The sequence below is a fragment of the Misgurnus anguillicaudatus genome, chromosome 24 (assembly GCF_027580225.2).
Source record: "Misgurnus anguillicaudatus chromosome 24, ASM2758022v2, whole genome shotgun sequence".
NCBI lineage: Eukaryota > Metazoa > Chordata > Actinopteri > Cypriniformes > Cobitidae > Misgurnus > Misgurnus anguillicaudatus.
In genome coordinates, this window is record NC_073360.2 from 46,583,216 (window position 1) to 46,607,251 (window position 24,036).

At 39.0% G+C, this 24,036-nt stretch overlaps 3 protein-coding genes across 3 annotated transcripts in view; all 3 read left to right on the forward strand.

The window, feature by feature from the left end:
* Positions 1-24,036, forward strand: part of LOC141361723 (protein NLRC3-like) — an 843,841-nt gene that overhangs the window by 466,896 nt on the left and 352,909 nt on the right. The gene's annotated exons all lie outside the window — the stretch shown is intronic.
* LOC141361548 (uncharacterized) overlaps positions 1-24,036 on the forward strand; it is a 76,920-nt gene that overhangs the window by 26,020 nt on the left and 26,864 nt on the right. The gene's annotated exons all lie outside the window — the stretch shown is intronic.
* On the forward strand, positions 7,368-10,801 carry LOC141361549 (protein NLRC3-like). The gene is made up of 4 exons (XM_073863036.1): positions 7,368-7,650; positions 7,873-7,989; positions 8,625-8,750; positions 9,016-10,801. The coding sequence occupies exons 1-4, from the start codon at positions 7,601-7,603 to the stop codon at positions 10,799-10,801; spliced, it is 2,079 nt and encodes a 692-aa protein (XP_073719137.1). The 5' UTR covers positions 7,368-7,600.

The following is a 24,036-nucleotide window of genomic DNA, read 5'->3' on the forward strand; positions in this document are numbered from 1 at the left end:
CAAAACTCAAGCTTGATCTGTTTATGCAGTAAAATTACTTTGTATTATTATTTTATTTTAATTGCTAATTATTTTTTGTAGTGAATAAGTATATTATTATTTCATTATTATTTAACCTTTACATTATTTGTTAAATCATGGTATTATTAAAACTACACCAAAGTAAAAGCTGAACTGTCGCTTCGTTTATCCAATTTGGCAAAAGTGCTAATTTGGAATTCCACCATGTAAAAAGTGGGCCGGTCTTGGGCCTGAAGCTCCCGGGCTGAAAAGTGGCCCCACTCCGGTCCTGGTAAACACTATGGCAATATTTCATCTCTCAACAAATCTTCAAGGTCATGTTTAATAATTGTGCGATAAGTTAATAAAGTAACTATTGCAACAGGTGTGTGTGTGTGTGTGTCTGTGTTTGTGTGTTTGCTTTAGTGCTATGAGTCAAGTTTAAATTATGTCGTCTTAGCAGTAAAAAACATTTACATATTGGGCCGATGCTTTTATCTATGGGACTTGCATTGAATTTAAGCTATACTTATATTTATCAGTGTTTATTTTCTTAGGGAATCAAAGCCAAATCCTTTGATTTGTTGATACTTACATGAAAAAAGACAGTTTGAACAAATTATCAGAAAAAGGTCTTTACACATTGACTGTGCTGCGATAAAGCAACAAACTGTCCCTTCACATCAAAGACAAAATAATTGTTCACCTTGATCAATATCACACCTGACAGATAGGTGTCGCTGATCAGGACTGCATTTTACAGCTGTACACCTGTGGTGCCATAACCCACTTTCAGATGTCCAGCTTATTATTTGTTTTTATTTAATTTATTACATATTTCATTAAATCTTTTCTATTTTTATATACATTTAGTTATATTATATTCATTTCATTCATTTCATCTAGTTATTCTATTTTGTTGTTTAAATCTTATGTTGGAGCTGCTCGCTAGTACGGTTTAAACTTACTAGTTTAGGCTGTAATCAGCCATGAACAAATCATCTGTAACTCTGATAAGAGCAAATGAAATTGATTGTGATGATGAAGAGTCACCTGATCTCATTGGGATCTTCCTCATATTTGTTTTTATTTCTCAAGTAGAAGAGCGTGACCAGCAGACATCAGATGATCACAGCCAGAACGCTCGTGTTGATGGTGCCGGCCGGTGATCAGACCCACACTCTGTGTCTGAGCTGTGATACGAGACAGAGCTGTGATCAGACCTCATATCTGATCATGTGACAGTCTTTGTGTCTGTAATGTCTCTCCTTACACACTTATGTGCTACAACCTGCAGGTTAAGGACACAGGTGCTCTTTCCTATGATGTTTGACGCAGTGCACTGATACAGGCCGGATGTGCTGGTGCTGATGTTTCTCAGTGTCCCTGCATCTGATCTGAGAACAGCACCATCAGTTATCTTATACATTTCATTCATCTGCACATTCAACACACACTTTAGATTTCAGTGGAGAAAATAAAGAAACTGTGAATAATGTTTCTATTGTCTATGACACACTGCAGAATAACTGCAATAACACAAATGTCCTGTAGGTGGCAGTGGAGGCGGAGTTTTCTTTACATCTTTTAATGTTTAATGTCTGATAATTATCCTGAAAAGTAAAGTTTTCAATCATACTGATATTTCAGATGTTACTACTGTACTATAGGTATACATGGACATTCATATGTACCCTGCTTTTATAAACACACTTTCATATTTTGCTCTTGTTCATATCAGTAGATACACAGTTATCTATATATATAATATCCAGTTCTGAAGAAAACATCATAGTATTACAATCGGAGTAATAAATGGAGGAAAATGCTCGTCAAAATCGCATTGGTAAGACAGCATGGTCCTGTCAAGATTTGCAACCTCATCATGGATTACTACGACAACTTCAGTGCGCGAGTCTCTTCAGGGCAAATAACATCCTCCTGGCATCAACTTGAAAAGGGGATAATCACCGGCTGCACAATCTCCGTATCTCTCTTCTCACTGGCTATGAACATGATTGTAAAGTCGGCAGAGGTGGAATGCAGAGGGCCCAAGTCAAGATCTGGGACCTGTCAGCCCCCTATAAGAGCCTTTATGGATGACTTAACAGTGATGACAACATCAGTTCCAGGGTGCAGATGGCTCCTCCAGGGGCTTGAACGGCTCATCTCCTGGGCAAGAATGAGCTTCAAGCCTACTAAGTCCAGGTCTCTGGTTTTAAAGAAGGGTAAAGTGTCCGACCGTTTCCGCTTTGCCCTGGGAGAGACCATGATTCCATCGGTGACTGAAAAACCAGTCAAGAGCCTGGGGAAGATCTTTGATAGCTCCCTGAAGGACTCAACTGCCATAAAACAAACCCAGCGCGACCTGACTACCTGGCTCACAGTGATTGACAGATCCCGGAAAATTTAGAACCTGGATCTAGCAGCACGGAGTCTTGCCAAGAATACTCTGGCCCCTGCTAGTCTATGAGGTACCAACATCAACAGTCGAGGATCTAGAGAAGTCTATTAGCCAGTTCCTCAGAAAATGGCTGGGGCTCCCTCGGTCCTTGAGCAGCATTGCCCTGTATAGCCATTCCACCAAGCTGCATCTTCCTTTGAGTGGACTAACAGAGGAGTTCAAAGTCACCTGCTCCAGAAAGGTGTTGATGTACAGGGACTCCAGAGACAGAAAAGTCGCAGCAGCAGGAATTCTTGTGGGGCGCAGGAAGCAGTCACTAAAGCAGAGGCTTGACTAAGGCACAAAACGATGGTGGGCTCAGTGGCAACGAGACGAGCGGGTCTTGGTTGTTTTCCCAAGCCATGTTACGATCTGGCTCGTGGAAAAGAGAGGTGCAGATTGATTCAGGACGAGATTCGAGCAGAGGTAGAGGAAGAACGCTATACCAAAATGGCTGGCATGTCCAAACAAGGAGCGTGGACCAGGTGGGAACATGTAGATCCACACAGAATAACCTGGGCAGAGATCTGGAAAGCAGAGCCATTTCGGATCAAGTTTCTTGTCCAATCTGTCTATGATGTCCTCCCAAGCCCAATTGTGTGATATCCATCAATTATTGATTCTTTTTTCGTTTTACTATAACAATTACAGGTAAGAAGCTATTACATTTCCAAAATCTTACTAACTTATGTTACTGAAGTAATCTAATAGGGCTAGTTCATTAAGGTTTTCAGCTAGTAAACAGGATGGTGTATCGGTCAGGACACAGAAATAAAGACGAGGAAATGTATTTTCTTCTCTTAACTGTATTGAGTTTCAGAACATTTCAATATTCAGTATTGTCATTATAGTCTGATAAAAAAGCAAATAAATCACCATTAGGTACTGACATTTAAACAGTTACAGTACTTAAACTGCTATGCAACGTAAATAATAAATCCACACATATAATACAAATCAGGATCATCAAACATAAATATCTCAATAAACATTAATATGCCCCTTTAAACATAATCTACAATTACATAAACAGGGAAATGACTCTTAATATAAGGAGCTTCATCTATCTTACTGACCAGTATGCATGAAACTGTATTAAAATGGTTTACAGAAGGAAAACAGCGACATCCTCTGGACAGACAAGACTACTACACCAACAGCTTGCACATGGTCTCCTCAGCACGATATTAACTCGGTTTAACTCAATATTATGAATGTTACTACATAACTTATCAGGGACGGACTGGGGCTAAAAAATAGCCCTGGACTTTTTCCCAAATAGGCCCATCATCCGGCCATTCGCCCCTAGCCGTGCGCAACAGACACAAGGATGTCCTGGCTAGGTTATTTAATATTTTGTCAATGTCATACACTTTGATGTATAATAAGGCTGTGAAATAATGAAAATGACTAGGCCCTATTAATTTTGTCTGTAATGCTTTCACAAACAACCACCAGGTCTTTGCATTTTCACAATACTAAACACAAATATAAAAGACAAGGGAAAACTGCACACTGATGGAGGAAAGTGCAAGCTAGGATTTTTTTGGTTAAACTAATATTTTGACAATTATTTAGCCCCCTTTCTTGTATATTAGCATGTTTAGAGTGGTAGCAATGCATTACTGATATTTTCTCGTTTAATTCAATACCTTCATTGTAGCAGAAAATGTGAGCTCCCTACAACCTCTCATATACAATAAAGTCAATGAAAGAAATGAAAACCAATGCAATACCATGAATGTCCACCCACAGACTGTTTTTAAATGCGATTGGATAAATACTTTTTGCTTTGGTGTTTGTGTGTGTGTGATTTTGGTTAGATGACAGTTGTAGGTTACAGTTTGACAAGAGTTTACAGTTTGACAAAAGCACGTGTTTTGTCTTATTGCGACTGTATACAACACTCTGCAGTTTGAATGATGTCCCATATGAACAAAATGACAGAGTATAGCCTATGTATTGTTTTTACATTTTCACTGTTCAATTGCGCCCACGCCTCTCTCTCTCTCTCTCTCTCTCTCTCTCTCTCTCTCTCTCTCTTACACACACACACACACACACACGCAAGCGCACACACAGTCACATCACGTCTCTCTCTAACAGTAGTTGCGCATTACGTTAATTTTCCTTTTTTATATCATGTACATTATATTATAATGTCACGTGTCCTGCTACTACTGGCACTTACATGACCTCTTGCTGGTGTGAAGTTAACTCTGTCTGTCCCTCATCATGACCAGGCTGTGGATGGTCAGGCTCGCGAATTCCGGGAATCCGTGGACCAATCACGGCCAGTAGGCCGACTCTTCTTTCTCGTTTTTTTTTTACAAGTAGCAGCATATAAGTGATTGTATTAGTGCCCCTGCTGTTGGCTATTCATATTGCGTTATTAGACATTTTGCAGACGGTCGGGCGACGGCCCTCCATTGAACGGCCGCTCTGGACTTTTCCAGAACGCACAGATTGCCAATCCGTCCCTGTAACTTATACATCAGAAGACTCACATCAGTTAACTTATTATTTCCTACAGTGTTTTACAGCATAAACATTGATCTATCGCTATAATCATTTAATTATAATCTCACTCATCACTGAGCACGTGTTAATGCAGGGAAATTATACAACATACACAACACAACAAACAGTCACTTACTTTTCTTCATTAACTCAACACATGAATATTGAAAGCTGGATCATTTAAAAGGACTGAAGAAGCTACACAACACGGTAGACTAAACTTCCCACATTAAGAGTCTTAAAGTGACAGACACCCAGAAATGTCAGAGCCTTTTATACAACCTTAGTGAATTAATTTGTTTTTATTTTTATGAAGAAGCAGTGCACATCAACCATGTTGGAAGCATTCAAGTAGGAGACAGAACTGCAGGAGAAAGAAGTGCAGAACATCAGAGAACATTCATCTTGAACATCTTGATGATAGCAGCACATTCAATAATACAGACACAGACACTGAAAGTCTTTATCTTCACTAACTATTATAGTAGCTTTATGGCAAATACCTATACATGTTTTAAGTAGCCTATTATCTGCTCCCATACAATGCATTGCTGTTTTTAGGGAGGTTAGGCTGTGATGTTTGGAAATTTGAGGTCATTTTTGGGTTTGTTTATAATACCCAATAGTTGCCAGATGCTGTCCTGTCAGAAATTCTTCATCACGTGGTCCTGGAGGAGGATGATGCTGCATTGTTAAATCTCTCTTTGGTTTGTTTTAAATTCAGAAGTCTGGTGGACAGTCACACTATATTTCAATATACAGGTGTAACTAAATGGAGAACAAATTCTGAGCCATCGCAGGAATTTTAGAAAATGTTTACACTGCAGCCGACACTGCAATGAAGTGAACAATAACTGCATGAAAATTAAGCATGAAATTTTGATCACTGTTAGGTTCATGGCAAAATGCAATGGGAATATGTCTGTGCATGCTTGTCAACTGTTAAGGTAATTTATGTATTAATGTCTCCATTTTCTTATGAATCCTCTAGGTTATGTTGGAAACGAGGAGAGATGCAAGACTTTTACTCAGAAAACACCCATGGAGGGTTTAACAGTGAGTGGTCATGATGCTACAGGAGGAATAACTCTGTATAACACATCAGTTCTGTTCTGAAAGTCTTGTAAATACCTCAGGATTATTTGTGATTCTGATTTCTGACATCTACTAGGAGCGCCCCTTAAATTATGTTTATATATACAGTATATGACAAAGTTTCTTTGTTCTTTGTCTCCGAGCTCTTCTGCAAATCATGCACCAAAGGGTACTGTATTTATTATGTTTTATATCTTAAGGACCACAATGGAAATAAGGCTATGGGATTTTTGTGTTTTAATAATTTTAAACACTTCATGTTGAGTGTTGTTGTTCAATAAAGTATTAAATCAATTAAAATCTGTCTAATACATGTATCCAATCTTTCTACTCTAATTAAAAAACAAGCAAAATAAAATAACAACACATGTTTCTAATGTTCTGAAGGATTGCGTATGAAATTGTTTATAATACTTTTCTTATAAAGGTTGGATAATTTGCATATTACACAGTGTGTGTGTGTGTGTGTGTGTGTGTGTGTGTGTGTAGCCTATATAATAAATATATAACATACAGTACATCTAGTAGTAAGTGCTTCATATAAATATGAATTAATTTATCTAGGTGTTTTTTTGTGCATATTTTTCATTATTTCACACAAACATTGATTTACTCACATATGCATTCATACATAAATATTCAGCTGGAATTTAATCACCAAATTATCTTCATCTTTGTTTATATTCAATAAATAATCCTGACATTAATACTTAACACCAGCAGCGGCACAGAAGGGACTTTGGACCGTACTTTGATCTCTTACTGCTTTAAGTCATAAACAGGTGTGTTTTATAATCTCTCACCATTTTACACACCAGTTTTAATGTGTCTGCATTCGCTGAAAGTCACTTACGTGTCCTTGTTCACTTTGAGTAGAAATATGTTGACGAAGGTAAGTGTTACTTGACTCAATGTTTCTAATAAAATCATTATCATTATTACAGTTAATAGTAAAATTAAACTTTTATATTCATCTAAACAGTATCATCTATTATCGTTTTTAAAACATGACTAATATTTATTAAAGCTCAGTGACTGAATGGATTTTGTCAAAAGTAGTGCAGAGACTTTGTGCTGATTTATAACTTTTATGTATCTTTTAAATTCTTTATAATTTCTGTGTAAAGTTATTTAAATGATGCTATATCAAGTCATTTTTATTTATTTAGCACTTTTCACAATTGTTCATTGTTTAAAAACAGCTTCAAATGAAATAGAAACTAAAACACACACACAAACATGCTTGTCTACTGACTCAGAGGTTTAGACTTTGTGCTGGTTTATAAAAGTATTAAACCTATGATCATGATTCATAGATTCATTAGATTCATTAAGAGTCTGTGGAGGTGAATCAGATTCATTAATAGTCTGTGAAGGTGAATCAGATTAATTCAGAGTCTGTGGAGGTGAATCAGATTCATTCAGAGTCTGTGGAGGTGAATCAGATTCATTTAGAGTCTGTGGAGGTGATCAGATTCATTCAGAGTTTTGGTGTTGATCAGATTTATCAGTGGAGATCAGACTGATGTGACTGAATGATTCATGGCTGATTCACAAACATTAAGAGATGAAGATGATTCTCCAGGAGTCAGGTATTCTTATTCAAATCTGTACAAAATGTTTTATCTAAACACAAGTGAATTACAAGTAACACACTTTCTTTAATTTAAACTGTTATTAATGTAAATAACATTCTGCATGTTTATATGATCAATTAATTTGTAATTAGATTATCAAATAGCTGTAAATATCTTTCTTGATGCAAATTAAACTAAGAATGAAAACATCTACATCTGTATATTATCTTGTTATAGATCAGACCATCAGAAGAGATCAGACTCATCTCAGGTCAGCTGTTTGTCTATGAAGAGTGATGCGTCTATGCATAAACCAATACAATTCCAGAACAGAGAAACATCACCTGGTCTGAGGTACAACATTTGTCTCATGATCAGCAAGATATTTTAATTAGACTTTTATGTATCTTTTAAATTCTTTATAATTTCTGTGTAAAGTTATTTAAATGATGATATGTCAAGTCAATTTTATTTATTTAGCACTTTTCACAATTGTTCATTGTTTTAAAAGAGTTTCACATAAAACAGAAACTAAAACACACACACAAAAAAGCAAAGAACAATAAAAGCACAGCAGTTTTTAATAGTTTAGGATGAAGTAAAATGAGTTACTCTGTTTGTTTCTTTAAGTAAAGTAATGAGTAGGAGTCAAACTATATTATAAACACAGTCTATGATGGAGTATGTGGAGGTATTTTGTTACTAATAGAATAATGCAATACATAAAACTCCAACTCCAAACTATAACCTTTAATCCTCTCCAGAAATACATGAAGTACATGGAGGCACTCAAAATTATTCCCTAATAGAATGATGATAATCATATAATAATAATAATAATAGCACTAAAGTGAAGTAGTGATATTTGTAAGATTGTAACTGGACCATAATAATGAAAGCAGTATTAATGAAAATATTACATTTAAGTTAATCTTATTATTATGTATAAATGTGTTATATAATAAACTTTACTGCGAAATAATTCCTAGAAACCTGGAGAGATCTGACAAACATCTACAGCAGAAGAGATCAGACTCATCTGAGATCAGTTGTGTGTCCATGAAGAGTAATCAGTCAATAACATTTCAGGACAGAGAAACATCACCTGGTCTGAGGTACAACAGCTCTGTATAGATAAAGATATGATAATATACTCAAATATGTGTTCACAAACTGTTGACTAGTCTATTTATATCAGATTGTCTGAATGTCTTCTGTTTAATATAAATAATATTGTCTGGATCAGACTCAGATCAAATAAGAGTGTATAAGAATCATGTTGTTATTTAATTCAGCAGATATCACTTAAATGATATTAGTTTACATGTTTTTATAACTTATGTAATAATTTATGTAATAGTATCATGCATCTGTTTACAGTTATCATTGTCATCAAAAAACATTCAGATCAAATCTGAGGAAGAAGTTTGAGCGTCTGTGTGAGGGAACATCAAATAAGAGAAACCCAACATCACTGAATGAGATCTACACAGAGCTCTACATCACAGAGAGTGAAAGTGGAGAGATCAATAATAAACATGAGGTGAGACAGATTGAGACACAATCCAGAAGAACAACAACAGAGGAGACACCAATCAAATGTAATGACATCTTTAAACCTTTACCTGAACAAGACAAACACATCAGAAGTGTGCTGACAAAGGGAGTCGCTGGCATTGGAAAAACAGTCTCTGTACAGAAGTTCATTCTGGACTGGGCTGAAGAGAAAGAGAATCAGGACGTCCACCTCATATTTCCACTTCCTTTCAGAGAGATCAATTTGATGAAGAACAAAACACTCAGTCTTTTAGATCTTCTTCATCTTTTCTTCCCACAAACAAAAGAAATGGAAATCTTCAGTGATGAATATAAAGTGTTGTTCATCTTTGATGGTTTGGATGAGTGTCGTCTGTCTCTGGATTTTCACAGCAGTGTGAGGTTGTGTGATGTAAGTGAATCAACCTCAGTGGACGTGATGCTGACAAACCTCATCAAGGGGAATCTGTTTCCATCTGCTCTCATCTGGATCACCTCCAGACCAGCAGCAGCTGATCTCATCCCCTCTGAGTGTGTTGATCGAGTCACAGAGGTACGAGGCTTCACTGATCCACAGAAGGAGGAATACTTCAGGAAGAGAATCAGAAAAAAGAGACTGGCCAACAGAATCATCTCACACCTGAAGTCATCCAGGAGTCTCTACATCATGTGTCACATCCCAGTCTTCTGCTGGATTTCAGTCACTGTTCTAGAGAGAATGTTGAGTGAAGCAGAGAGAAGAGAGATCCCCAAGACTCTCACTCAAATGTACACACACTTCCTGATCATTCAGACAAACATCAAACATCAGAAGGACTATGAGAAGAAAGATGAAGACATGATCTTCAAACTGGGGAAACTGGCTTTTGAGCAGCTTGTGAAAGGCAATCTGATCTTCTATGATGAAGACCTGAGAGAGTGTGGCATTGATGTAGCAGAAGCATCAGTGTACTCAGGATTGTGTACTCAGATCTTCAGAGAGGAGTTTGGTTTGTATCAGGGGAAAGTTTACTGCTTTGTTCATCTCAGCATCCAGGAACATCTAGCAGCTCTTTATGCTCACATCTCCATCACAAACTACAACAGATATGTGTTTGATCAAAGTCCTAACATTTTGGCCAGATTTAAACATAAATCATCAAAACAGTTTTTTTTATCTGAGTTGCATCAGCGAGCTGTAGATAAATCTTTAGAGAGTAAGAATGGACATCTGGATCTTTTCCTGCGTTTTCTTCTGGGTCTTTCACTGGAGTCCAATCAGATTCTCTTACAGGATCTACTGACACAGATGAGAAGTCGCACCTTCATGAAAGAGAAAACTGTTGAGTACATTAAACAGAAGATGAATGAGAATCTGTCTCCAGAGAAATCCATCAATCTGATTCACTGTCTGAATGAACTGGGTGATGATTCACTGCTGCAGGAGATTCAACATTATGTGAAATCTTCATCAGTAGGAAAGACCAAACTCTCCTCTTCACAGTGGGCAGCTTTAGTTTTTGTGTTGTTGACGTCTGAGCAGCATTTGGATGAACTTGATCTAAATAAATTTATTGGAGCTGAAAATAAAGCAGATGAAGTTCTTGTGAGACTGCAGCTTGTGATTAAAGAAACCAAAAAACTCCAGTAAGTAAAACTAACAACAATCACATGACTGTTTACATATTAAAGCAACACTATGTAGTTTTCCATGTAAGACTGGCTTACGGCTCCCACATGAGGTTGAAAAGCACAACAGTGCAATTGTGTTGCTTTAATACAATTAATTTAATTATTTTATGATTTTATTTGAACTTTTACTTTGGAAGAATCTTTTCTAACAAAATTCATTTTCTTAATGTTGTACATAAATCAGCAGTCAATCTCAAAAAAGTTCCCAACATTCTGCCAATATAAAAAGTGTCCAGTTTTCTTGACGTTCTAAGAACATTTCTGTGTTGTCTGAACGTTAGATGAATGTTACATTCTACCATTTTTCTACCAACAACTTATCTACCAACTGCTACAGAATTACACTAACTTTACATTACCATAACAAATGTGTTTTATTATATACACAAAGTTAACACAACCAGGGAAGAACTAGCAAACAAAAAGTCAAGGGTCAAGAGTTCAACTAAAACAAACACTAATCAACACCATGATGACTTTAAATGAAACAAATCATCAACATCTAAACCTAATAAGTGAATTGTGTTTTCTACAGCAATATTTTTACACAACATTCAGAAATAATGTTTTATGGGTGGTTTCCCAGATAGGGATTAGCTTAAGCCAGGACTAGGCCTTAGTTTAATTATGAAATATAAATTGTTTTAACAAACACACCTTACTAAAAACATTACTTGTGTGCATTTTAAAGCAAAACAAATGGCATTGATGTATTTTAAAATATGTCAGTGCAAGTTGTTTTCAGTTTGGACAGCTATTACATTTACTTTAGTCTAGGACTAGTCTAATCCCTGTCTGGGAAACCACCCCTATAAATTTTAAAATAATAAAATGCAATGTTTCTCTATCATATGGCTGGACAATATGGCCAAAATTTTTATCGCTGTATACTTCTTCATTTCGGTCGGTACGGTATAAATACTATAATGGTATGCATATTAAAAAAGCCTCAGGAAAAACTGCCAAGAATGCGTTCATTGGATGTCTGAACCAAAAACAAACCTCTGAAATAAATTGGGCCACCGGGTTGTGTTTCTGTTTTGATATATTATGGATTTATTCAGTCACAGTATTGACTTTTATAGTTCCATCTGTGTTAGTCTTTGTTCAATTTGCTATTATAGTAATATGTGGAGAAAATATAAGTCAACGTGACCCTAAAATAATTGTAGTATTTAATGTTACATACTGTAAGAAAAATAAAAATTACTGATTTACTTGTAATTGCTTAGCAAGCTAGATAGTAAAAAATTATACATTTATTTCATGATCTAATCTAATATTTTTTTATACAAAGATGACGGTGTTGAAATGTTATGGTTGTCACAGTAGCAGTGTCCAAAATATGAAGAAGTTTAAGAGAAAATATCAAACATACAGGAGCTTGAGTGATCTTGAAGCATGCAGTAGAGCTGAAGGTTTGAAAATGGGGTCCTCAGGAATGAAGTTGACTCTGTAGTTGTCTGATTTTATTGCTTTTTATAAATATCTGACGGTGATGATGAATATGTGGGACACATTTTGAGCAATCACTAAATAATAGTAAATATTGTTCAAAACTCACTGTTTGTAGTTTTTAATACATATTACAATGTACTCTTTCATGTGGTAAATATATTATTCAATTCAATTATTACTTTTGGCTTTTTTAATCAAGTTGAAATGATTATCTCTTAACCGAGAACAGCTGATTTTGTAGGCAATGGTCCAGCATATAATCAATAATAAAAAATAAAAATAAACCTATAAAAGAACCTTACATATGTGCAAAGGACCCCCTGATTATAACATTGATTCTTTTTCTTCATGAAAATGTTATTAATTTCCAACAGAATCAGCACTTTTCTTAGTGGGACATGTTTTTGCCAAAGTTTCAAGAATCAGTGATTTGATACTAGAAATTTAATTATATTATACATATTACTCATAACCAGATGACACAGCAGCATACATACTTGTATCTTTTCTCCTCATCTTTATTCTTTTCTAACCTTGGCACCTTATGGCTTAAGCCTGTTTTTTCTCACCAGTAATTTAGTTTGTGTGCATTACATCTCCTGTTCTCCCTCTCTATATGATGTCGTCATTGGAAGCTGTGACTTGATGCGAACTAACCCCACACCTCCTTCTCATACTTCTGAGTGACTGACAGCTCTTCTCTGAGCAAACACTCCAAAGTCCCGAATAAATTAATTGATCGCATGGTGGTGTCAATGATATGATTTGGTGCGAGGTACAGATCAGCGAATTTAAATCTGCATTCCATTTGCTTGTCGTCCCGGAGATTGCGGCTCATGGTTGCTTAAAGGACAAGTTCAGTATTTTACACTTAAAGCCCTGTTTTCAGGTTGTTTATTATGAAATAGAATGGTTTTTACTGAAATTTAGACATATGATGCTGGCCTGAGAATTTTCGGGTGTTTGTTGTTTCACCTCCCACCTCTACAATTGGTGTATAGGTGCACTGAAACAATCTATCCTAAAATGCATTAAACTTTCATTTACAAAGACGTGAAACTCAGCGAGTGGTCAGGGGTGTTCACTGATATGCTCAAACAAAAATCGCTGCAAAAGATGCTTTCCAACAGCTGTTATCGTAGTTTTTGTCCAACTCCATTGACTTGTATTAGATGTGCTGTGAGGTACGGTATTACTCCGCTGCCGGAAATGTTGTTTCTATTCTTGCAATTGGCAAAGGTGGATTATCGCCACCAACTGGGCTGGTGTGTTTATTATTCAAGCTCTCAGCAGAAGAATATACGGGTGTGAGGCAAATAGGTCCACAAGTTTACAACGAATGCTAAAGCATCTGTTGAAAAGCATCTTTTGCAGCGATTTTTCAGTGATATCAGTGAACACCCCTGACCACTCTTTGTAAACGAAAGTTTAATGCATTTTAGGAAGGATTGTTCCAGTGCACCTATACAGCCATTGTGGAGGTGGGGGGTGGTAGAATAGGCACCCGAGGGTTTTCGGGCCAGCATCATGTGTCAAAGTTTCTGTCAAAACCGTTCTATTTCATCATAAACAATCTGAAAACAGGGCTTTAAGTGTAAAATACCGAACTTGTCCTTTAACTGCAAGACACCACACGTTTAAGAGGGAAGTAGCCCCTTGACCTGTGTTTAACATGCGTTTTTACACGTGACACATGAACGGCCACAGGACGCCGTAATGTATAAAAATTTCGGAAATGTGTTTAGAAACCATATCACTGTTATCGAAAAATATTATACTGCGAGATATATTGATATTGAAATATTGTCCAGTCCTACTCTATCATTTACATAACAAGCAAATAAGTCTATAAAACAGTTGTTGTTTTAAACATTGTGTGAACATTAAAACATGACATTGACATAACGTTTGAAAATGGTAGAATCTAACATTCATCTAACGTTCAGACAACCCAGAAACATTCTTATAACATCAAGAAAACTGAACACTTTTTATGTTGGCAGAACGTTTTTGGGAACTTTCACGGAACGTTCTTAGAACTTTTTTCTGTTAGCTGAGAGTCAGACAATATCTTGTCCATTATGAACACAAACACTTGAGGAAATAAGATCATGTATTCAGTGTGAGTCATGAACTCAATACAGATTTATGAAGAAATGTTCATGTGGTTTAGGACATCTAACACTAATAGTCAGCTGTGTGATGGATTTATTTGACATTTAAACACACAGTGTCTCAGTTACTGAGGGATTGAAAGAGGAACATTACATGAAGAGATGGAGGTTAGAGATTTGTGTTTGTAGTTTTGGATAATTCACATAAAGTCTCTGTTCTCTACAGGTTGTGGAGGTGTGATATCACAGATGAAGGTTGTGTTGCTCTAACTTCAGCTCTGAGATCAAACCCATCACACCTGAGAGAACTGTATCTGTATGATAATAATCTAAGCGATTCAGGAGTGAAGCTGATCTCTGATGTACTGAAGAATCCTGACTGTAAACTGAAGATACTGAGGTAAGATTGTGATCTGATGTTCAGACAAAAATTACATATAGATTATAGTGAGACTATATAGCAGGAGTCTCCAACACGTCGCTCTTAATTGCAGGTCGCTCGCTTGCGGGTTTATTTATTTATTTATTTTCTGTGGTTTTGGCCTATTTGGATGTCTGGTTAGTGTTACAAGTGCCTGTGGTAGTAAAGACTGGGTACGTGTTTGACGTCGCATTGAGCTGTGTAGACCGGCGTATCATATGACATCAGTAATTTCACATGTATGATTCAAAAACAAACAGATAAGTCCGCGCACCCGCACCGGACGATCCGTGCAATGCGGTGGAGCCCGCGCCGCGGCATTGGCATCCGGACGATCTGCCTGCGCAACGCTGTGAAGCACGTGCCGGGGCAACCGGAAGATCTTCGCAACGCTGTGAAGCCCGCGCCGCGGCAACCGGACGATACACGCAACGCTGTGAAGCCTGCGCCGTGGCAACCGGACGATCCGCGCACATCTCGAGTCGAGGCACTATGGTTAAAATGGATGCCGTTCATTCATTTTTGATAAAACGAAAATACAGTCGTCGTCACAGGTTCATATGGAAGCATATGGGTAGCAAAATTCAATTTAGAATGTAATATGCAATATGACAATGCAATATGTAAAATGACAATGCATTTCTGTATTTAAGTTTACATTTTCCATGCATGTATGTGCAATCCTTGGTGCAAAATAGAAATGAAAATGTAATACTTTAATTTACATTTTCCATTTTCTACAGCCCTGTTTTAAATACATATTTTAATGCTTTAGAAGTTGCAAAATTAAAATGGAAATGTATTACCCGAACTGATATAATGTGATTCACATTGTCAAGCAAAAACTGTAGCAAAATTATCATTTAAATGTAAATTTCCCTAAATGCATTTACATTTACGGATGGGAAACTTGGGATTGCATTTTTATTTACACAGCGTGCAATGGATGTAGCAAAATTAAATTGGAAATGTATTAGCTGGTTGATAAGATGTGCTTTACATAGTCAAGCAAAAACTGTAGCAAAATGATCGTTTAAATGAAATTTTCCCTAAATGCATTTACATTTATGGGTGGGAAACTTGGGATTGCATTTTCATTTACATAGCGCGCAACGGATGTAGCAAAATTCAATTGAAAATGCATTCCGAGTTGACCACGCCCCCGCCCTGTGAATCACTGCGTCAAGGCGGGGCCAACAACTTCCATTGCCTGGCCTCTCACGTGGGAAACATGGCGGCAGCAGGGCTGATTGAGAGTGTTATTCGCTGACCGAAGCATAAACAGAGAAATATTAGTATTTATGGAGATTATTACGTGTCTGGTGACAGAACTACAGCGTTGTTTGATCCTCTCACCGAATTTTCTGCATTATCAGACGCTGACATCTGTTTGGTAGTTCACCTCCCACTGTCCTGTGGCTGCCTTTCGTGCCCATTCAAGTAGCGTGGCAATCGGGATAGTCGGGACTTTTCCCGGTGGACTGGCAGTGTTTTGAGGCTGCGAACGCCGGTCTGATAGTAGTTATACATTGCGAGTTAGCAACACAATCTGGCAGCCTGATGTGCGTCCGATTCCCGCTGGTCAAACTCTGCAGCCTTTTTGCTCAACACAGTAGGGGAGAGCGGGGTAAGTTGTCACACGGGTAAGTTGTCACACTGTTAATAACTCCAACACTAGAGGCTCTATCTCAAAAATCAAATAGCCACTTTATGTGACTTCTTCTTCTATAGTCAACTTCCTGTTCACATGTGGTCAAGATCACTGTAATCTGAGGTTAGCACAATTTTCTTATTTTTCTGCTTAAAAAGTAAAAAAAAATCACTTTACATTTTATGCAATACAACTTTGTTAGGTGTGAATGTTTAAAATGATTATTTTGCACAAAATAGAGGAGACCGTAAAGTGTCTTTTGATACTTTAGCTAAAGTGATATGATGAGCTAAACTTGAGATTTAGACAACATTAGCACACAAGTAAGTATGGGGCAAGTTGTCTCAATGACTTTGGGGCAAGTCGTCACATCTGACAACTTGCCCCTGTACAAACAAACACATCGAACATGCTCAGAAAACATGATATAGAAAAGAATAAGCCTCAATCTAGCAAAAAGCTGTTTCAAAAGAAAGGGAAGCAGAAATCTGGACCTATGAAAAACAAGGCAGCTAAAAGAAGAAAAATCATGCAAGAGTCATCATCAGATGATGAAGAGTGCTTCTGCCTCGTCTGTGTAGAGCCATTTTCAAAGAGTCGTCCAAAGGAGACCTGGGTAAAATGTGTAAAATGCAACAATTGGGCCGATGCACCTCAGGCCAGGCAATTTATGTGTGTCAGAATTGTGATTCTGGAGATGAGTCCTATTAGTCATACAGGGCATCTGTTTTGTTCAGAGGTTAAACATGTTAAGTTAAGCAAGTTATCTGCAGCGTTCCATTCAGTTATCTGGTTTTATGTGAAAGCCATAGAACATTTGAACCAAAGTTCAAAGTAAAGTGGTCTTGCCACTTAATTGAAATGTGCATTATTTGGATTGAAATAATTGTTTTTCCAGATTCTCCAGGCACGGATGTTTATATTTCCAGTTTGGTTTGAGTTTAAAAATTAAAATCAATATTCACAATTAAGTAGTTGTGTTCTTATTTTTAGATAATCTAGTGTGACAACTTACCCGCCCTAGTGTGACAACTTACCCTCCGATGGGGCAAATTGTCACAAGTGCACAATCACTATTCAACAGTCTACAACTCTGTAATGAGATAAGATATAAAGATGTTATGAATACAACATATGTGCCCAAGACTTCCTTCTTTCATTTGGTATGAGATTTATACCATTTTGATGTATGGTGCTCAGTAAATGTTAGACAGTGTGAAAAGTGTGACAACATACCCCGCTCTCCCCTATATGAAAAAAAAAGTGCTTAACCCGTTCGGCAGGTCCATAGGATTTACAAAAATACAGGGATCAGTGAGCGACCCCTCAACAAATGGCATAACGTTAGCCTGTTGGCCTTTGATGTGTTTATTGCAGTATGTATGCGGTTAGATTTGTCAAGCAGCCGCTTTGTGCTTTCACAATCCGTTTGCGCGCTGCAGCTGCTGACCGCTGCTTTTGACTATAAAAAATATCGTGTGATTGACAAAAGCGCAAAAACAATATAACAAATCATCTTTTTTTTCACAAAACAATATACTTTAGATATTATTTGATAGACTAGTAAGTGTGGATTAATGATGTTTAAAATAGCCTGGTGGTCAGGAAATTAATGGATCAAATCAGCAGATTTGCAAAAGTTTATGTATCGCCACATATCATAAATAAAAATTAGCAGTGTAACTTTGAAGTATACCACATTATATTTCCTACGTATATATAATTTCCAAATTATAGACGAGAGTATTCAACGGCAATAAACGTCTCATATGGCAATAAATATTTTCACAACATTATTATTTCTAAAACGTTGACAAAATTATTTTCAAAGGAACTGTATTCTTACAGTTATTCAAAGATGCACACATTATTCCGCATATGACTTGATATTGACTTAACATAACAGCATCATTAAATGAATAAACAGAGAAGGAAGCAGGATTGATGTAAATTGTATTATTATAAAACAGCAATATTACTGAAATAAACCCTTGAGGTCAAACACGCTTAAAACCACAATAACAGGTCAAAATAAACAATATAACAGTGGAAAAAACATTATTATCTCTCAACAATTTATATGACAAACAATATATTTAAAGGAAATATTCTTACAGTATTCAAATATGCACACATAATTCCATTTATTACTTCCTGTTTATGAGCATGTTTGTCTGCGCTCTGTTAGGTGCGCATCCCTGTCTTCCAAACAGGTATCATTTTGTATAGTTCCTTATAATTAGCCATGATTTTATTATTGTGAAAATTGTTTTTTTGGCAGATTGATTACGGTTTGTATTACTCTGTTTTTTTTTGTTGTTGTTTTTTTGACCACCGAGAGCCTACAGATGTTTCTTCCGCGAACATTTCATCACAGTTCAAATAAACCCTGACTGTTACATGTATGTATTTATAAAAACATTGAAAACATTGTTCAAATCTTTTTAAATTATTTTAAAATACAGAAAACGGCGTTAAAACCCCTCACAGAGTGAAAAAAGTAGACAGACTGAACTTCGACATAAATACCTTCTAAGTTTGAAATGTTTTGTGAAGAAGAAGAACCATTATCTGTTCCGGTAAAATTCTGTTCTTTAACAATATGCATGGATTTTCATTTAACAAGAATAACCATGGTTTTACTAGGTTTAACTATGGTTGTAGAAAATCTGTAGTAAACATGTTTTTTTTATTTTGATTTAAGGTAAAACAGTTCATTTTGGTAGGGGTCATTAATTGTTTTACTGTTTGCTGCATGTTAAACGTAATTTTACTTCATATGTTTTGTTTGCTTCTCTAAAACGAATTTCATTTCATTTAATTTGTTTCTTAATTTTAATCTATGTTTTGTTAATAACTTTTGTGGACATAAATAAACAAGAACATTAAAAAGTATTGAATAAGATAAGACGACGTCACTGGCCACAGGTCAGAATATAGCCTACCCTTCACTACGCTTCTGCTATGAAAGAGTATAAAAGTACATAAGTTAAATGTATGTTTGGTCTGATCGGGTCAATATGCTGATGTCCGGGTGTGCAAGACTAGTCGATCTGCAATAATTATTCGAAAAGAAAAAAATCTATTTGAATGTTTTACGTGTCACTGCAGGTTTAATAATATTGAATGGTCATTTAATGCGTTATCACTTCATCTGTGTTATTTTATGTAAAGAAGTATACCTGAACATTTTTTTCTATTTATTTCTAATTGTTTTGGCCATTCGGTTCGCAGTAACCTATTTCGAGATTTAACGCCGCTGGGTTTTCTGATTTCAATTGCTCGCGTGTTATTTAGTCGTGCTCCGCATCATGAGAAATTAGCCTCTTTTTACCGATAAAACAGAAGAGCTAACCGAGACAGACACGGAGAATGAAACGAAACTTAGAAAACAATGCGGTGCTCTTATGAACCGGACTGCTGCAAACAGTAAAACAAGCAATGACTCCGTCTTAGATCCTTACGAACATTAATCATAGTTTTACTATAGTTAAAGCCAAAATCATAGTTACAACAAGATGGTTTCGAAAAACCAACCACCCAACAGCTTAAAAAACCTTAAACCTTACTGTAGTAAAACCATGGTTATTCTTGTTAGATGACAATCCATTATTGCATAATTGTTCAAGACTTTTCACCGGAACAGATAATGTTCTTCTACAAAAACATGTCAAACTGTCACGGGAACAAAAGAGGACCAAAGGCAAATTAGCAGGTGAGTCTTTTGCTTTAATAAACACAGTTCGAGCCGTACAGGTAGTGGCACTTGGTGAACAAGAAAATAAAACTAAACACAGGCAAAGCCACTCAGATAATGAAACTTAGGAGGTCACAGTCCTTTAAAAGGTAAAGCAAAACTTGTCCGCGTGGCTGTGTAACCAGGGGTAGGCAGACAGACTTGGCCGACACCGCGGCGTTCAAAGGCAGGCTGTGACCAGCTGCGGCAGCAGCGACGGGCTCGAGAGAGAGAGAGGAGAAATACTGGGGCGCCTGAGTTGCCAAGGCTCTTTCCACACACCTCCTCAGCAGAGTAACTGTACAGAGAGCAGACTGGGTAACACACAGGAGAAACTGCTTATCACAGATATTTTACAAAGACTCGACTCGACTGGACAGGACAGGAGCACGGCTCCGTATCTAACACAGAGTGAGACACAACACAACGTGACCATCATATAATAATCCAACAGAGGAAGGGAGAAAAAAAGGGAACTATATATAGGGAGGTAAATCACAAGATGAGGAGCAGGTGAGAAAATGAGGAACACCTGGGTGAAGCGCTAATAGGTTAACTAGCGATTAAATGAGAAAAGGTAAAATAGAGAAAGAACCCAAAGACGTAACAGTACCCCCCCTCTCAAAGTGCGCCACCTGGCGCACTAGAGGAGGACTGACGAGAACGATAGAAATTATCAATGAGCGAGCGGTCCAGGACGTCCCGGGCAGGAATCCAGCATCTCTCCTCCGGACCGTAACCTTCCCAATCTACCAGAAACTGACGACCCCGACCACGGGGGCGAACATCAAGGAGTTTACGGACACGATAGACAGGGGAACCCTCTACGTGAATGTGGGTGGTAACGGGGCGAGGGGGGGGGCGAATGACGGGCTTGAGACATGAGACATGAAATACCGGATGAACGCGACGAAGGTTAGAGGGCAACCGGAGCTTAACAGAAACCGGGCTAAGAATCTGAACGATACGAAATGGTCCAATAAACTTGGGGGCGAGCTTGCGCGAGGGGAATTGGAGAGGGAGATTGAGGGTAGAAAGCCAGACCCTTTGTCCGCACATATAACGCGGACTTTTAATGCGATGCCTATTGGCAGCTCGACGGGTAGCGGACCGAGACTTACAAAGGGCGGACCTCACCGCTCTCCAGGTGCGTTTGCAGCGTTCGATAAAAGCCTTGACGGAGGGCGCCTTAGATTCAGAATTGGAGGCGGGAAACAGCGGTGGTTGGTACCCAAGACAGCTCTGAAAGGGCGATAAACCGGTGGCAGAAGAAGGGGCGGAGTTATAAGCGTATTCTGCCCACGGGAGCTGTTCGGACCAAGAAGCGGGGTTGCGAAAAGCGAGACTGCGTAAGATGCGCCCTATAGTCTGATTAGCGCGTTCAGCCTGTCCATTGGTTTGCGGATGGAAACCAGAGGAAAGGCTGACAGAAGCCCCGATGAGGCGACAAAATTCCTTCCAAAACAGGGAGGAGAATTGTGGACCCCTATCTGACACGACATTTTCGGGGAGACCGTGGATCTTAAAAATGTGGTCAACGACTATCTGCGCAGTCTCCTTAGCGGAGGGAAGCTTAGGGAGCGGGATGAAACGGGCGGTCTTAGAGAAGCGGTCGATAACGGTGAGAATTACGGTCTTGCCTCCGGACAACGGGAGGCCAGTGATAAAGTCAAGCGCTATCTGAGCCCATGGTCGCGACGGAATGGGTAAAGGTCTAAGGAGGCCAGCGGGGGGCCGGTTGCTAGACTTAGTCTGGGCGCAAACAGAGCAAGACGCGATAAAGCGGCGGACGTCACGTTCTCGAGTGGGCCACCAAAATCTCTGGGAGATCGAGGCAATAGTACCTCTGACTCCAGGATGTGCAAATATCTTGGAGGCATGCCCCCACTGGAGAACGGCACGTCGAGCGGTAGGTGGGACAAAAAGTAAGCCCTTGGGGCAGAGACGCGGTGTGATAGTGTTGGAAAGAGCACGTTTAACCAGACGTTCGATTCCCCAGACCGCCGCTCCCACCACCATCTGCGGCGAAACTATGCCTTCCACGGTGGGAACAGACTCCGGGGGAGCGAACTGACGAGCGAGGGCATCAGGCGTTATGTTTTTTTGAACCGGGTCGAAAGGAAATAGTGAAACTAAAACGCGTAAAAAAGAGAGACCAACGGGCTTGACGAGCATTGAGCCTTTTAGCCGAACGGATGTACTCGAGATTACGGTGGTCTGTCCAGACCACGAACGGCAATAACGACCCCTCGAGCCAGTGACGCCACTCCCCAAGCGCGAGGCGTATGGCCAGGAGTTCGCGATCCCCCACGTCATAGTTACGTTCGGCCGGCGAAAGCCGGTGGGAGAAAAAAAGCGCAAGGGTGTATCCTCCCGTCAGCGGGCGAGCGCTGGGAGAGGATAGCCCCGACACCCACCTCGGAGGCATCCACCTCAACGATAAATTCTCTAGAGACGTCGGGGTAAATAAGAATGGGGGCTGATGAGAAAAGAGACTTAAGGTGATCAAAAGCCGTCTGGGCAGCGTCACTCCAACTAAAGCGGGTCTTAATAGACGTAAGCGCAGTCAGGGGGGCTGCCACCTGACTGAAATTCCGAATAAACCGACGGTAAAAATTGGAAACCCTAAGAACCGCTGAAGCGAGACGCGAGAGTCCGGAGCGGGCCAATCGGTGACGGCACTAACCTTAGAGGGATCCATACTAATGCCCTGGGGGGAAATCACGGAGCCAAGAAAAGTCGTAGTGCGCGCATGAAACGTACATTTCTCAGCCTTAACAAATAACTTATTCTCGAGGAGACGTTGTAAGACCTGGCGAACGTGCTGCACATGCACCTGGAGAGAGGGGGAAAAAATTAGAATGTCATCAATGTAAACAAACACGAAAATATTCAACATGTCTCTGAGAACGTCATTGACCAAGGCTTGAAACACGGAGGGGGCGTTGACGAGCCCGAAGGGGAGGACCCGGTATTCAAAATGACCAAGGGGGGTATTAAAAGCCGTCTTCCATTCGTCCCCCTCCCTGATGCGCACCAAGTGATACGCGTTACGTAGGTCCAGTTTTGTGAAGAACTGCGCCCCCTGCAAGATCTCAAAGGCCGACGACATTAGGGGTAGAGGATAACGATTCTTAATGGTAATGCTATTAAGACCTCTGTAATCAATGCAGGGGCGCAACGAACCGTCTTTCTTCTTCACAAAAAAGAACCCCGCACCAGCAGGAGAGGAGGAAGGGACAATAGTACCGGCCTCTAAAGATTCAGAGAGATATTTCTCAAGAGCTTTACGCTCGGGACCCGAAAGGGAATAAAGGCTTCCCCGGGGGGGCGTGGTGCCCGGGAGGAGCTCGATGCAACAATCGTAAGGACGGTGCGGAGGAAGAGAGGCAGCCCGGGAACGACTGAAAACCGCTCGCAGATCGGCATACTCCTCAGGAACCCCTGATAAATCACCCGGTTCCTCCTGAAACACAGAAACAGAAGAAACAGGAGACACAGCAGAGACTAAACACTTCACATGACATGACAGACCCCAAGACAGAATGGAACTTTTTAACCAGTTAATCTGAGGGTTATGTTCAACCAGCCAAGGATGGCCCAAAACAATAGGGGTAATAGGGGAGTGAAAAACTAAAAAAGAAATAGTCTCTCGGTGGTTGCCAGATACGATGAGACTCACAGGTGCAGTGACACGACCAACCTTAGCTAGTATCCGCCCATCCAAGGCAAATACAGTTGTGGGTTCCTGAAGGTTCACCAGCGGAATGCTGTGCCGTAAAGCCCATGCCTCATCCACGAAGCTACCCTCGGA

Excerpts from the sequence above, each read along its gene's own strand:
- LOC141361549 (XM_073863036.1), top strand. The coding sequence starts at position 7,601 with ATGGCTGATTCACAAACATTAAGAGATGAAGATGATTCTCCAGGAGTC. Across the intron at positions 7,651-7,872 it reads GATGATTCTCCAGGAGTCAG|ATCAGACCATCAGAAGAGAT; the intron begins GTATTCTTATTC and ends ATCTTGTTATAG. Across the intron at positions 8,751-9,015 it reads GAAACATCACCTGGTCTGAG|TTATCATTGTCATCAAAAAA; the intron begins GTACAACAGCTC and ends ATCTGTTTACAG.